We start from the raw sequence: 17510 nt of genomic DNA on the forward strand, positions 1-17510 counted from the left end.
GGAAGGCTCCAGGACACAGAAAAAATAGATTACTTGCAATGTTTGAATATATTATTTGAAAAAAGCTTTACTTGTGTAAGCATGCAATTTTTTTGTGGAGCAACGAGAAAAAATTAAGGATAAGTATAGAGAAAGTTCTAGTAATGAAAAAATGCAGATATCATGAACATTAGAAGGAAATATTATTTAAGAAGGAAAATGAAATCCTAGCACATTGTTTGGCTTTATTCTAAATAACAGGATTTTAAATATGAAAACAGTGAACATGAAAATGGGACAAGAGATAGATGGTTTGGTTATGAGACTTACACACTCATCTAGCACAAGTATAAACTCATAAGAAAACTTAACATGATTAAGTTAGGAAAAAAAGAGCAAAAATGTTTCATGCAGAAATATGGAGGCAAATACATGAAAACAAAAATTACTGAAATTGATTATTTTGAAGAGCTTAACTAACGGCGTGTGTGGGGCAGAGCAGAAAATCTATGATTTTTGTTATATACATTTTCCCTTTATTTGAATTATTTTGATAAAAAGAGAAAACAAACACATAATTCACTAACAAAATATAGATAATTATCCTCCAAACAAATAATATTAAACTATATTTTTAATATCAGCAACAAAGAAAAGACTCTTTTACATTTTAGGGTCAAAATATTTTCACTTCTTTTGCACAATGATGTGGAATAGTGTATAAGGTGAAAATATTTACAATTGTGACTTTTTAAAATTGTGATTTCATCATTCAGAGAATGTGCTCCCAAACTGAGGTACAGTTTAAGTCAGCACAGTATTTGAAGTCAGTGGAAACACCGTATGATAGTTTCAGTGATGACTGAATTCATTCTAATAGTACAGTAGAAGTGAATTTTTTAAAATTAAATACATTTTATAAAAACTAAGTTTCAACTTTAATTGTTCTCAAATAATGACAAAGCATTTGGAACCTTTCCTTCTTTTTTAAAAGGTTTTATACTATCTTAGAGAATGAACAATTTAAATAGAAATAACCATCTCACAGAGTTGTAGCTCTTGAAGAACTGGCTTAATGTTTAAATATCTGGCGGTGCACTGTTGTAGATATAATGAATAAAACCCCATTATTCTCCTTAGATAAGGATAAATAAGACTCCATTTGAATAATTTGGAGAACTTTTATGTGAGTAGGACCAGTAGACAATCACTGATTAAGGACCACTAAAACCAAGATTATGCTAAGTGCTGAAGAAGAATATTGGCTGATAAAATGCATGAAACATTTACTATAGGCTTTTTATATCTCTTAGGTGTTCTTTGAAATTTGCAAAACTAAAGTGTATAGAGTTATTTGGTAAATGTCAAAGTTCTACTTGGTTCTTAATAGAAAATATGACATAAATGTGTTTTCTGCCCAGGGATTTACTGATGGAGACCTATTAAAAATTCAGTTTGGAGGAGCAAATGTCTCTGGATTTCAGATAGTGGACTATGATGATTCTCTGGTATCTAAGTTTATAGAAAGATGGTCAACACTAGAAGAAAAAGAATACCCTGGAGCACACACAACTACAATTAAGGTACATGTCTATCAGGGTCTACCTCCACCTCCATTTCCATCTCCTTTCCCACTTCCATCCCTACCTCCCCCTCCACTTCCATCTCCACCTCCACCTCCATCTCTGTCTCTGTCTCTAACTAACTTCTGGTGATTAGCCTGTTCTCTGGAACGTCTTATGAAGAAGAAGAAAAAAAAATTTGTTTGAATAATTAACAAAATAAATATAATGCCTTATGCAATCAAAGAATCTTTGAATGCTCTGTGGGTTTGGGCACATTTAAGTCTTTACTTGTTTATTCAATGTATTTTGTTGTGTGTACACATACAGGCCTCTATTTACTTCCAAATATGAATATTTCTGCTTTTGATAGGAAGGTTTTTATTTTTCTTCTGTTGATCACCTTATTGAGAGCAGAAATAAGAGTAAAATCTGGGGGAGAGTGCATGAAAGAGTGAGTGGGCTGAGATCATGTTCACTTGCTTTGTGAAACTAGAGTTATATGACAATTAAAAGTTGCAGAACATTGTCAAATGTGTCATGTGTTTATCTGTGTGTTGTAAAGCACATTGTTCAAGAACCAGTCGGGAACAGTGTTATTACAGATGCCCTCACAGTTATGTTGATACGTCCTGGGGAATTTTAGTTGATGCTCTTGTTTTCTGTACAAATGGGAAAAAAAACAGATATAAACGTTTGCCTTTAAATTTGTATCTGGCTGTGAGTCTGGTGCTAGATAAAAATTAGAAGCTCTGAAGTTTTCTACTTTGGGGTGTGTAAATAGATCCTTTTAATTTTGTGAGAATTTGACACAGAATTAAAGTGTCCCATGAGATGTTAAAGAATAGCCCAGAACTAATTTTTTTTTCTCCAAAGTAGGTGGCTTCTTGTTTGGTGACCTTGACTGAGATTCAGCATATATGCATGTATAACAGGGCTATGGTCTTGTGGGCATGTCTTGGTGCAATAGTCAGCAAGGGGACACCTATCAGCGTCTGTCTCCACCTGCTCTCAGCTGGGATCTGACTGTGGATCCCATCCGGTGGGATTGCAGGCTTCCCTGCACCCAGATATGGTGCCAGTCTAGTTCTCTGATGGAGCTTGCATGTGGCACTCACCCTCAGATGGAGCTGACGTGTTCGTCATCCTGTAGCCTCCCACAGCTGCCGGCTGTGAGAGGAGGAAGGCAAACAAGAAGATTTTTTTTTTTTCTCATGGAAGTCATATCATTATTAAAGTTCATGTGCCATACATCAAAGTTCAAGCAGATTTGGGGGATGAGAGATTGTTGGCAATGTGTTCTGCCAACAATATTTGGCAGAACAAATATTCTGCCAAAACTGTAGCCAAGATTGCCAAGATGTAGCACCAGATTTCGCTTTGTTGGTGACCTTTCTTGGTGTAGCATTTCCTTCCATACTGGCTCCGTGATGGCTTCTTTTACCAAGTTTCAGAGAGTTTGTGATGGCCCTTCCTTGTGGGGCACTCCAGAGAGCACAGGCTGATAAATATAAAAGCATAGGCTCTTCCATTTATTGGGGGTTTTAGTTGCACAGAAAAGCTTAAAGATAAAGTAATGTGTATCCCTTGAGGGGGAACCAGGACCCTGCCCCAAGGCTGCCCTGTCGTCTCTTGGCTGCTCCTTGTCTGTACATTCCGTTCTTTTGTGATTAGCAACTGTTTGAACCTGCCCTTTGGAACTCAGGGAAGGCCAGGAATCCAGATTAAAGGAATGGAGGTGCTACATATACCCTGATCCTTATCAGAAACCCCACCCTTGAACCATTGCTATAAAACTCCTCACCAATTTCTCCCAGATTGGGACACACAGGTTTTCAAGGCACGAGCTTGCTGTGTCCCCCTTTGCCTCACAAAGCAATAAAACTCTTCTTTTCTACTTCATCCCAAAAAACAACAAAAACAAGTAGCCTCTGAGTCACTGTTTGAATCTAGGCTCAAAAATAAAACAACATTTACAAAGACTAATCAATATTTAGCATAGCTTTGGAAACATAGGTGCCAATAGGAGATATATCTTATATAGCCTTTGAATCTTGATAAAAGGTCCTGAAAATCCATGTGGAGGATGTGCCTTTGGCTAGGAATTCGTCATAACGTGGGCATGTATTGCTTATGTACTAGAGAGCTGGGAACTGAAGGTATTTTTAAAAACTGACCCTTGCCATTGCTAATCCACAGTCAATGGTGGATACAAACATGTCAATAAGCAAATATTATATAATACAGAGCAATGCATGTAAAATATGGCAGCTCCTACTTGATTAGGAGAGTATGGTAGGTAGGACAGAAAAGAAGGCTTTCCCGAGGTGGAATGCCTGAGCAGAGCATGGTTGAGCAGGAAAAAAAGTGGAGGAGGATGCTTGGGAAGAAGATTCAGATTGATGAAATAGCATGAGCAATCCAGGGAATTTGGGAGGGGTATAGTGCCAAGAGGTTAGGCTCTTTATTTGTCAACAGATGTAACAGAGTAACTCCAAGGCAGGACTTTCATGATTGTTTCTCTTGTGATTTTTCTCATGGGCAGAAGAAAGGAACAAAATCTAGATAGGGAACAATATACCATTTCCTAATATAAACAGGTGGCATATATGATCTGTTCAAGGAAAGGGAGTGAAAGTAATTGCTAATGTGGTTCTTTCTTTGCACATTTTCTTTTGGATCATTGACTGTACCAGATGCTTTGCTTGATCCTTTAAATCATGTTTTATTATATTACAATAAAAACTTATGCTATAGGCATGAAAACTTATAAAACTACAGTTCACTGCATCAAATTCTCTCCGCAGTTAGGCATTGGAAGTTACATAATTTATATTGAGTTGTGGGACTATTAAATTAATGATTATTTTAAAGTTTTAGTGTTCCTTGAAAGTTAATGCAGCTACTATAGTTTCCTAAGTAAAATCAATCTTATCAGTCAATACAAGTAAAATCTTAAATTGTCAATACTTCACATATTTTAATAAACACCAAATATTAATTATAAATGTTAAATTTCTTCATTCTTATATCCTGTACAAAACAGTAACTCTAGAGTTGTGGCACTGAGATTTTAAATCTGATTCTTTCACTGATTTGCTGATGTTCAATGATCATTCATCAATTCAATACACATTTACTGAGTTTTTACTTTGCAAGTGGGCACTCTTACAGGTCTCAGAAGACAAACTTCTAGTCTTGATGAAATCAGTTGTCTTCAGGCTAGAAACCAGCAATGACCTTGTAACTTCGGAGGAAAATATCTTACTAATGTGTGGAAATCAACACACTTCTAAAACTTCTGATTTCCACCCCTGCTGCCTCTTCAGCCACTGAAAAATTATTCCTGTAACAGTCTTCCACTGTCAGCTGGTAGCAGCCCTGTCTTCACAGTTATCCTTTCAACCAAGGACTTGGCTCCTCACTTGCCCTGTAGCCCACAACCAATCTGTCAGCACATCCTACTTCTTCTTCTGCACCCCCTTACATCCAGCCTCCATGGCCTTGCTGCTGGGGATGCTGCAGTGGTTTCCCAGACTGGATTCCCTTGCTCTACATTTGTCCATCTGTCTTCCAGGCTTGTGGTCTTTTTAAAACTTAAATTGTATTATTCTGCTGACACTGTGTAACTCAGATTGGGACTTGAACCCTTGGTCTTTTAACTGAGGTCTCACCTGGTCTCGGGACCTAATGAAGCTCAGGTTCTTGATGTCTCAGCTCAGAAAGATTTCAGTGAGAGAGTGAGAGACAAAATGACAGGTAAGAAGTGGATTTATTTAGCGAGAAACACACTCCACAGACAGAGCGTGGGCCATCTCAAAAGGTGAGGATGATCCCAGAGTATGGGGTTGTCAGTTTTTATAGGGGCAGTTAATTTCATTGGCTAATGAGTGGGAGAAGTATTTCGGATATTTTGGGAGAAGGGGTGGGGATTTCCAGGAATTGGCCCACACCCACTTTTTGGTCTTTGATGGTCAGCCTTGGAACTGTCATAGCCCCTGAGGGTATGTCACTTAGCTTCCTGAGGTGTTACGGTGAATGTATACTGAAGCTCAAGGTCTAGTAGAAGTTGACTTATCTACCATCTTGGATCTAGTTAGTTCTAATCATGTCATATCCTGGGGCTATGTTGTTTTTTCAAATGTGTCTGCCCCTTTCCTCCTGTTTTACCACTGTTCCTCTCTAGACCACTCAGTGGCCATCTATGTCATTGGAGTAAAAGGTAGATGCATCCCTTTGGCTCATGTGGCTGTACACACCCTGCCTTCCTCTCCTGGGCTGTTCCCTTGCTCCCTCTGCTTCACCTATGGTGGCCTTTCTACCCATTCTTAAACACAAGAGACCTTCCCCCCTCCGCACTGAACCTTCCTTCTTCTGGACTCTTCTCCCCTTCACATCTGCAAAGCTAAGCCTCCTGCCTTCTGTGGTCTCTATTCGGATGCCATCTCCTCCAGGAAGCTAGCAACAGGCTCTCTGTTTAAAATTGCAATCTCCCCACCCATCAGAGTGTGTCCCATGCCGTTTCCCTGCTCCAGATTTTTTCTGTTTAATACCTCCTGCGGTACTGTATTCATAATGAATTTATTCATTACTGTGTTAAATGTCTGGCTCCTTCAGCTTGAAAGTGCCGTGGAGGCAGGGGTTTGGGTTGGTGTTTGTTTGTTCCCTGATTTTGTTTGTTCCTAGCTCCTAGAAGTAGGCCTGGCACAGAGCAGCTCTTTAGCAAAAGGCTCTCTGAATGAACAGACAAAGGAAAGTTCCCTGAAGAGGCTCCTATTCCCAGATCTGTAAGCAAGAAAGACTTCCTCTTTTGAGGGAATCATAGGGAATTTAAAACCTGAGGGAGAGATAAGTATTAGAAGAAGGAAGGGAACATGACTCCCCACAAATTCCTCAGTGCAAGGAAAATATAAATATTTCTGTAAGGCTGGCTGTTGAACAGAGGACTTTGGAGGGAATTCTGAGAAAGAATACTTTATAGACAACCTTGTTGACTTCTAAGGAATTATTTATCTTATTCTGAGGGCTTCCCAGGTGGTGCTAGTGGTAAAGAACCCATCTGTCTAATGCAGAAGATATAAAAGACTCAAGTTTGATAGCTGGGTCAGGAAGATCTTCTGCAGGAGGGCATGGCAACCCACTCCAATATTCTTGCCTGGAGAATCTCCATTGACCAGCCTGACGGGCTATGGTTTAATAGGGTCACAGAGAGTTGGACACAACTACAGCAACTTGGCATGCATGAGAGCAGCCAGAAGGCCCTAGAGGAGGACGATGGCTGTAGGTTTGATACACAGAGATTATGGGCTGCCCTGGTGACAACAGATCTTGTGATGGGAAATAAATGGATTTGTTACGCTCGCCAGTTCTCTCCATTTCATTAGAAATAATAATTGCAAAAATCATAACCCTACATTTGTAATATATGAACATAAATTCAGCTGAGAGGTATTTGTGGATTGAAAACAAGATTCAGAAAGACACTCTGCATCCTTCTATCTTATTAGCCCCACAGCTCATGCCAGGATTTGCACAGAGTAGGCACATAATAGAGATTTGTAGAAATGAAGAGGAATGAAGTGAAAAATAAGTCAATATTTTGAATATATCAAGACAGGGGTAGAGCAAAAAATAGGTAATTATCATTGCTATAAGATGGGGTTTAAATTTTTGTCCTGAGCATCTGTGTGTTCTTTTACTCAGCTGTAGCAGAAAAGTAGTGTTATTTTGCTGGATGAAATATAAAATTCTATAGTAATCAGATCTGAACTATCATGACACCTGGGTTTAAATGGGACAGTTGCAGCGAGCATTTTACCTTTCTCAAAAAAAAATGTTGACAAAGAGACAGATGATTCAGATGATTTGACACTATCTTAAAACTAATTTGCATACATTTCTGTTTTGAGATAGATTTTTGGTGTTTTCAGGGTCTTCAACGACTTGCAATATATAACCATCCATTGTACCTTGCCATGTGGACAGTTTGAACCTAGTTCGAATTGTGTCTGTTGGGACCTGCAGGTGTTAAAGAATTCAACCATAGCATAGGACTGACATTGTATGTTACCTTAAATAATGGCTTTCCTCCAAGAATCCCATTTTACTCAGAAAAAGACTTAAAACAGGAATTCAAACTTTCTTAATTATGAGGCCTGTTGGAAAATAGTATAATCACTTTGAGTTCAGTAATTAGCATCATGCATTAAATATGCTATGGTGGCTTCATGGAAGTGATTCTGCTCCTTGAATGTTTTAACTGACCAAACCCATGCTGGCATGTTGTCATTACCTACAATGAATATTAAAGTATTTTTGACATGCAACAAAAAAGTTGCTTGACAAGATTTATCTCTTATGTTTTGTGGTTTAGGTTTAAAAAGTGTTTATATAACTGAAATAAACTCAAATTAAGAATATGATATTGATAAAATCACATATTTTATAAAAAGTAATGGAAATGATATACCAAACTATGGAGATACATATTATACCAGGAAAAATAAAAATGCATTATCACTGTTTGAATTATAATGCATGATATCTGGGTTCATCTCATGTCCATATTTTTTCATCTGTAAAGGGAATAAATGTCCACGATTGCTGAGATTTCTCCCAAATTTAATACAATGATTATGTGATGTGCAAAACTAGGCACTAAAACCCATATGCTAATGTTTGTAATTTTTGCCAAATTTATGACCCTCAGATAGCTCCTCCTTCTATTAAAGATTGTAGCAACTTGTAGCTGGACACCTCTACTGAAATCAATTCTTAAATAACCCTGGAAAAGATTGTTTTTATTGTTCAGGCTACAAAAATAAGGAAATTTCACCTGTTAGAAAATTCCTAAGAAGTAGGGGAGGTCAGGGGGAAAAATTTATGTAATGAACAAAGTAAAATATCAGCCTCTAAGGAAAGTCTTTACCTGATGATGGGTGAATCAAAATCAGACAGTGTGTTGATTTGAGTATGTTGTTTTCAATATATTCTTTTTACTTTCAAGGGTCTTTTTTCCCACTGGATTAAAAACTTATTTTTATTATTCAAAGAAAATAATAATAGAAAAGATGGTCATTTTGGTTTCTTGCCAATGGAGCTGTCTTTTTCACTCTTGGAAATGTGATACAGCTTGTGTGCTTATATAAAGATGTTGAGTTTTTATTAGTTTTCTAATTAAGACTTAAGGATAAATTAAAAAAAAATACCTTTGACTGTGTGGATCACACAACTGGAAAACTCTTAAAGAGATGGGAATACCAGACCACCTTACCTGCTTCCTGAGAAACCTGTATGCAGGTCAAGAAGCAATATTTAGAACCGGACTTGGAACAATGCACTGGTTCAAAATTGGGAAAAGAGTGTGTCAAGGCTGTATATTGTCACTCTGATTATTTAACTTGTATGCAGCGTACATCATGTGAAATGCTGGGCTGGATGAAACACAAGCTAGAATCAAGATTGCTGGGAGAAACAGCAATAACCCCAGATATGCAGATGATACCACCCTTATGGCAGAAAGCAAAGAGAAACATCAAGAGCCTCTTGATGAAAGTGAAAGAGGAGAGTTAAAAAAAAAACCTGGCTTAAAACTCAACAAAGAACTAAGGTCATGTTATCCGGTCTCATCATTTCATGGCAAATAGATGCCGAAACAATGGAAACAGTGAAGACTTTTTATCTTGGACAAAATCACTGCAGATGTGACTGAAGCCATGAAATTGAAAGACACTTGTTCCTTAGAAGAAAAGCTATGACAAACCTAGACAAAGTATTAAAAAGCAGAGACATTAGACATTATACCGACAAAGGTCCGTCTAGTCAAAGCTGTGGTTTTTCCAATAGTCATGTATGGATGTAAGAGTTGGACCATAAAGAAGCCTGAGTGCTGAAGAATTGATGCTTCTGAACTGCGGTGTTGGAGAAGAATCTTGAGAGTCCCTTGGACTGCAAAGAGATCAAACCAGTCAATCCTAAAGGAAATCAGTCCTGAATACTAAAGGACTGATGCTGAAGCTGAAGCTCCAATACTCTGGCCACCTGATGCAAAGAGCTGACTCCTTGGAAAAAGGACTGCTGGGAAAGATTGAAGGCATAGGAGAAGAGGATGACAGAAGATAAGATGATTGGATGACATCATTGACTCAGTGACACGAGTTTGAGCAAACTCTGGGAGTTAGAGAAGAATAGGGAAGCCTGGCGTGCTGCAGTCCATGGGTAGCAAAGAGTCAACCATGACTGAGCAACTAAACAGCAATTAAGACATTATTTTTAGAGCAGGTTTAGGTTTACAGCAAAATTGATCAGAAAGTATGGAGACTTCCTATATGTCCCCTGTTCCTATAACTCACAGCCTCTTCCAATATCAATTTCCCTCACCAGAGTGATACATGTGTTGGAGTTGAGGAGCCTATGTTGACACATGCCTTGTAATTACCCAAGGTCCATAGTTTCTGTTACCATTCACCCTTTTTTTCAGTTTTGTTTGTTTGTTTGTTTTGTTCAGGCTGTTCCCTACCACATCTCACAAGACTTAGTCTCAAAATGACCTTTGGCTATCTCCAAATAAAATCTACCCTTAGAGATGCAAATTCTTCCATTGTTGGATTTTTCTTGTTTCTAAAGTATGTAATCTGTGCCAATCTCAAAGGAGTGAGCAAGTTTCATAAATGCTTTTTTATGTGCCACGTTTTATATATGCTGTTATATGGAAGTGAATAAAATTAAAATCCAATATAAAAATAATCAAACAAAAGAAAAGCGCATTCACTCTTGGCCTTGTGCATTCTATAGGTTTGGATAAATAGATAATAGCATGCTTTCATTGTTATTGTTTCATACAGAGCATTTCCGTGGCTCTAAAAACCCTTTGCATTCCATTTATTTATCCCTCCTCCCACCACCAACACTTGGCCACCACTGACTGATCGTTTTACTATCTCCATAGTTACACCTTTTCTGGAATATCATACAGTTGGAATTATATAGTGTGTACCCTTTTTTGATTGGCTTCTTACACTTAGTTATTTACATTTAAAATTCCTGTGTCTTTTGGTGGCGTGATAGCTCACTTCTTTTTAACTCTGATAATATTCTTTTGTCTTCATGTACCTCACACTATTTTCATTTATTGAAGACTGTCTTGGTTGCTTCCAAGTTTTGGCGATTATAAATAAAGCTGCTATTTAACATGTGTGGTGTTTTTTGAGTGGGCTTCATGTCTCAACTCCTTTGGGTAAACACCAAGGAGTGCGGTGGCTTGATCACATAAAAGTATGTTTAGTTTTGTAAGAAATGATCTGTCTCCCAAAGTAGCTGTACTATTTTGCATTTCCACTGACAATGAGTGAGCGTTCCCGTTGTTCCAGTGATGTTGGGTCTTAATGAAGATTCTGTGATTTTTTTCAGTGAAGCTACAAAGGATATGTATTTAAAAGGCTTTAGAGGAAAGTAGAGATGACTTTATCACAGACAGCTCTTTCCCAGAGGGTAGACTTCAGTTGAATTCGAAATTAAGAAAAGTGAATAATTTTAAGTTTATAATGTATTTCATTTTTTTTCCCTAGAGCTCATCATTTTTGACTATGTTGATAATTTTGTAATAAAGAAACTGAGAGTAATTATATTATGTGAATTTCTAGGGTGGTATCATTTAGTTTATAATAATTTTAACCAAATAATTGATGCTATTTTTAAAATGACTGCATAAAATTTATTAGGCTATAAAACTTTTGACAGCCCAAAGTATGTTACACAAACACTATTTTTATAGAAAGTAATTGATGTTAAGGAAAATTTTAAATGGTTATTAGTTTGGGCAATGCTGACCAATCAAAGTAATTAGAATTGTTACTGCAGGATTTCTCAGGGCCTTTAATATGCCAACATGAAAATTACTTTTTGAACTTATTGGATCAGAGACTTATAGATCAGGATGGTGGTTTTCAAAACAGTGTAAAGACAAGCTAATTTTGTAACAAGATAAGTAAGTAAGTAAGTAAAGTCGCTCAGTTGTGTCTGACTCTTTGCGACCCCATGGACTGTAGCCTACAAGGCTCCTCTGTCCATGGGATTTTCCAGGCAAGAGTACTGGAGTGGGTTGCCTTTAACAAGATAGTAATAAAAGAAAAAAAGAAGGCAAACATGCGGGTCAGTAACTTTGATTTTTAGTGTATTTTAAAACTCAAAATCCAACAGTCCCAGTGTGCCTGGACTCCAAACTTTCAGATCCAAAACTGGGACAGGCCAAGGCAACCAGGATGGCCCGTCACCTCAGTACCCCTGAAATGAAGAGATCGGGATTCAAATTCCACCGGATGGCCCGTCACCTCAGTACCCCTGAAATGAAGAGATCGGGATTCAAATTCCACCTTTGCCATATATTTTTGTGACCCTGAGCAAAATATAACTTGATAACTTGTAATATTCTCCTATACCATTGGAATAAAAGTATTTGTTGCATAGAGTAATTTTTTTTTTTTTTTCCCCAAGGACTTTCTAGGAAACTACCCAGCTCATGTTTGGCACATAGAGAAGTAAATCAACACGAATTCTTCCTTTTTCCCTCACTTACCTTTCCAACTCCTCTGTGACATAGAAGAGACATTGTTCTGCTTATCTCATTGATAAGAAACTTTGTACACAGACACTTTAGTTAACTTACTTAAGGCAACAGAATAGTAAATGCATTAATCAGAGCTTGAGGCAGCTATGATAGAGATCAGAAGATACTTTCTAAGCTATACTCAATTCAGTTTCAAGTGTCAAGGAAGATATGGAAATACCCATTCATAGGAAATTTTGTGACAGTTTCATAATACTAAAGCCTAGTACTTCCTTTTTGAATGATGTTTTGATTTTTTTCCCCCATTTTTAAAGCACCATGCAGATAACATATGTTTCAGAATGGGTGCTGTCATTATGACCCATAAAATTTTATATTACAGCCTAGTTACCCTCTGTATATTTGTTGCATTTTAAATGTATACAGAACTTCTCTTCATCTCATTTTGTTTTTTGACTATAAGAATAACATTTTCTGGTATCAGTGATTAGAGAAATGTGTTATTGAATAATATCTTATAACTATTGGGCAAAACAAACATGTTTAAAATGCATACATCATTTTACTTTTGAAAAATGAGTCTCAATAAAGATACACTTACAAATGAAATAAAAAGTGCATTTGGAAAATGGACCATAAAAATGTTTCCCCAGATTTCTTCTTCAAGTGTGGATAGAAGTGATTGTGGTAGAACACCACAGCATATAATGGCACCCCACTGAAATATAAATTTTCAAGTCAGCTGAGGAATTTCACTGAACATAAACATAAGGACAGAGATGATGCATTTGTTTTCAAGGAAAGAGATTGTTACATCGCCATCATGTTCCCTTCAAATTAATTTACATCTAGTTTAGTGAATGGTAGAATAAAATTGAAATATTTAACTATACAATCAAAAATGTGAACATATTTGTAGAGAAAAATAAATGAGCCACATATGCAGAACATAAACCAGAAGGAGCTCTAGATACAGAGGCTGTTGAATTTCTCTCAGCCCAGAATTGAGTCAATGATTGTGACTATTAATTTACAATGATAATAAGCTTGAGACTTGATTAAATTTGAACATTTGGAAAAGGTTGCAAGGATTTTTCTTCTTAGTGAGCTCATGCCCTGAATCATAATGGGAACATGCTGTGTGGACTAAAATGCTTTAGTTGATTCAGCCTTATCTTATTTTTTAATGTAGTTCACCAGTATTTACAGACTCTGAAACATTTAGTAGATGACTTTATAGATTTCTCGTAGTTGTATGAGCAGGGTGTCTCAAGGAAGAGTTTGCCTTTTAACTATGATTGTAATTCCTGATTACAAACTACAATACAGGCTTCTGTTTCTAATTCGATGACCTAAACTTCGTCATAAGAATTAAACTAGCAATATACAGATGGCTGTATAAGAAAGCAAACTAATCAATGTTTTTCCTCTAGGAGAATAGAGACATGTAAGTGAGGCAGATAAAAGCTGTCATGATATTTCTATTTCTCCAAGAAGTCTTTTCTTAGGTAGATAGGATTTAAAGCAATGCTTTTGATATAATACCGATTTTTTTAAAAAGCTACATGGATATTGTAGAGTACTTGGCAAGAAAATATCATCATGTATGTTTCCTCCCTCTTACTTTATTCTAATAATTTGTTTATTTTTCTTTCCTTTTTTGTTGAAGGGATGCAATTATTTTTATTCTAATTTTCTGTTGAAAAATATTTAGTTGTAATATTGTTTTTCACTTATTTTATAACTTGTATTGTTTGTATTGCTACATAACCATTGTTAATAGAACTTTTTATTGTATGCATAGTGAAAATGAAAGTTGCTCAGTCATGTCCAACTCTTTGTGACCCCATGGACTATACAGTCCACGGAATTCTCCAGATCAGAATGTTGGAGTGGATAGCTATTCACTTCTCCAGGGGATCTTCCCAACCCAGGGATCGAACCCAGATCTCTTGCATTGCAGGTGGATTCTTTACCATCTGAGTTACCAGGGAAGCTATGTTCACATAATGCTTCCACATAGCAGAAAGTATAGTTTTTAAACATTCTTTTATTCTCATAAGCTTAGATTCCTTATAATTTTTGCACATTATGAATGATGCTGAAATTAATATCTTTGTATGAAAATTCTCTGTATTTGAGAATTTTTTTTAGGAGAGGCTCCCAGAAATTACATTTGCAATCCAGGAATATAGATGGCCTACATGGAAGGGCTTTCCTGATAGCTCAGTTGGTAAAAGAATCCACCTCCAGTACACGAGACACCTGTTCGATTTCTGGGTTGGGAAGAACCCCTGGAGAAGGGATAGGCTACCCACTCCAGTATACTTGGGTTTCCCTGGTGGCTCACTGGTAAAGAATATGCCTACAATTCGGGCAACCTGGTATCCCTGGATTGGGAAGATCCCCTGGAAAAGGGAAAGGCTACTTACTCCAGTATTCTGGCCTGGAGAATTCCATGGACTGTGTGGTCCATGGGATAGCCAAGAGTTGGACATGACTGATATTCACTTTCACTTTCACATGGATATGTAACATAGTGTATTTTGCTAATTTCTTGCTTGTATAGTTTGAAGGAAGAGGTTGCAGATTTTGGGGAAAAATAGAGATGGGTTTGATTTAGATCCATCTAGTAGAGGTATTTCAAAGAAGGCAATGGCACCCCACTCCAGTACTCTTGCCTGGAAAATCCCATGGACGGAGGAGCCTGGTAGGCTACAGTCCATGGGGTCGCAAAGAGTCGGACACGACTGAGCGACTTCACTTTCACTTTTCACTTTAATGCATTGGAGAAGGAAATGGCAACCCACTCCAGTGTTCTTGCCTGGAGAATCCCAGGGACGGCGGAGCCTGGTGGGCTGCTGTCTATGGGGTCACACAGAGTCGGCCACAACTGAAGTGACTTAGCAGCAGCAGCAGTAGAGGTATTTCCAGGAAACTAAAGTGCAGCCACCCAAGAGATAATGTAGATTTGTGAAGAAGGGCTCATGTATCCCTGCAGTGACATTGCTTAAGAAAATTTAGCAATAAATGTGTATATCTTACCACAGTTAACAGCATCAGTCACAGTCCTGTGGTCTCAAAATCATTTTCTTCTTTCCTTCTATCAACTTTCCCATCAAATTTGATTCATTCATGTGATAAAATGAAACTGATTCAGCTAAACTATTCATGAAAAAATTAAGTAATAACTCCACACTCCTTTTTTAACACTAAAGATGTGATATATTAAACAATTTCTAGATTCAGGGAGCGGGTAATTTATACCACATAAGTTACTTTCTCATTTGCCTTATTGTAACATCTCTCATATTAAAAAATAAGCAAGAAAAATATTTGTCAATCATTGGATCAATTTATAACACTAAATGGTTTATTAGATTCTACACATGGACATCACCAGATGGTCAGTACCGAAATCATTGATTATATTCTTTGTAGCCAAAGATGGAGAAGCTCTGTACAGTCAGCAAAAACAAGACTGGGAGCTGACTGTGCTTAGATCATGAACTCCTTATTGCCAGATTGACTTAAATTGAAGAAAGTAGGGAAAACCACTAGACCATTCAGGTATGACCTAAATCAAATCCCTTATGATCATACAATGGAGTGACAAATAGATTCAAGAGATTAGATCTGATAGACAGAGTGCCTGAAGAACTATAGACGGAGGTTCATGACATTGTACAGGAAGCAGTGATCAAGACCATCCCCAAGAAAAAGAAATGGAAAAAGGCAAAATGGTTGTCTGAGGAGGCCTTTACACATAGCTGAGAAAAGAAGAGATGCTAAAGGCAAAGGAAAAAGGAAAGATATATCCATTTGAAAGCAGCATTCCAAAGAATAGTAAGGAGAGATAAGAAAACCTTCCTCATTGATCAATGCAAAGAAACAGGGGAAAACACTAGAATGGGAAAGACTAGAATCACTTCAAAAAATTAGAGATACGAAGAGAATATTTCATGCAAAGATGGGCTCAATAAAGGACAGAAATGGTATGAACCTAACAGAAGCAGAAGACGTTAAGAAGAGGTAAGCAGGAATACACAGAAGAACTATACAAAAAAGATCTTCATGACCCAGATAAGCATGATGGTGTGATCACTCACCTAGACATCCTGGAATGTGAAGTCAACTGAGTCTGAGGAAGCATTACTATGAACAAAGTTAGTGAAGGTAATGGAATTACAGTTGACCTATTTTAAATCTTAAAAGATGATGCTGTAAAAGTGCTGCACTCAATATATCAGCAAATTTGGAAAACTCAGCAGTGGCCACAGGATTCAAAAAGGTCATTTTTCATCCCAATCTCAAAGAAAGGCAATGTCAAGAATGTTCAAACTACCGCACAATTACACTCAGCTCACACACTAGCAAAGTAATGCTTAAAATTCTTCAAGTTAGACTTCAACAGTACTTGAACCGTGAACTTCCAGATGACACCACCTTTATGGCAGAAAATGAAGAAGAACTAAAGAGCCTCTTGATGAAAGTGAAAGGGGAGAGTGAAAAAACTGGCTTAAAACTCAATGTTCAAAAAGGAAGATCGTGGCGTCCGGTCCCGTCACTTCATGCCAAATAGATGGGGAAACAATGGAAACAGTGAGAGACTTTGTTTTTGGGGGTCTCCAAAATCACTGCAGATGGTGATTGCAGCCATTAAATTAAAAGACACTTTCTTCCTGGAAGAAAAGCTCTGACCAGCCTGGACAGAATATTAAAAAACAGGGACATTACTTTGCCAACAAAGGTCCATCTAGTCAAAGCTATGGCTTTTCCAGTAGTCATGTATGGATGTGAGAGTCGGACTATAAAGAAAGCTGAGCACCAAAGAATTGATGCTTTTGAATTGTGGTTTTGGAGAAGACTCTTGATAGTCCCTTGGACTGCAAGGAGATTCAACCAGTCCATCCTAAAGGAAATCAGTCTTGAATATTCATTGGAAGGACTGATGCTGAAGCTGAAACTCCAGTACTTTGGCCACCTGATGAGAAGAACTGATTCCTTGGAAAAGACCCTTATGCTGGGATAGATTGAAGGCAGGAAGAGAAGGTGATGACAGAGGACGAGATGGTTGGATGGCATCACCAACTCGATGGACATGAGTTTGAGCAAGCTCTGGGAGTTGATGATGGACAGGGAATCCTGGCGTGCTGCAATCCATGGACACAACTGATCAACTGAACTGAACTGAATGGTATATTGCAATTTTCTGTTAATGTATCTTTTCGCTGAACTGGGAGGGAATGTGAAACCCATAAAGATAGAATCTGTATCAAGATTTCTGGCCTGCCTTCTTTCCTTCTCCCTCCTCTATTTTTTCCTTCCTTCCTTTTCTCTCCTTTTCTTCTTTCCTTTCTTCCCCTCTGCCTCCCTTCCTTCTAAGTAAGTCTCTTAAGTGTGCT

At 37.6% G+C, this 17510-nt stretch overlaps 1 protein-coding gene across 4 annotated transcripts in view; it reads left to right on the forward strand.

Annotated features, from left to right (window-relative positions):
* The window catches only part of GRIA2 (glutamate ionotropic receptor AMPA type subunit 2), a 180685-nt gene that overhangs the window by 113528 nt on the left and 49647 nt on the right, over positions 1–17510 (forward strand). For all 4 annotated transcript variants that reach the window (XR_006341089.1, XM_043902288.1, XM_043902287.1 and 1 more), the window contains exon 6: positions 1401–1562. Coding sequence is in view for 3 of the 4 variants with exons in the window: in XM_043902288.1 (XP_043758223.1) it covers positions 1401–1562 (162 nt within the window). In the remaining variant the exon portion in view is untranslated. The remainder of the gene's footprint in view (positions 1–1400; positions 1563–17510) is intronic.

This window comes from Cervus elaphus, chromosome 5 (genome assembly GCF_910594005.1).
Source record: "Cervus elaphus chromosome 5, mCerEla1.1, whole genome shotgun sequence".
NCBI lineage: Eukaryota > Metazoa > Chordata > Mammalia > Artiodactyla > Cervidae > Cervus > Cervus elaphus.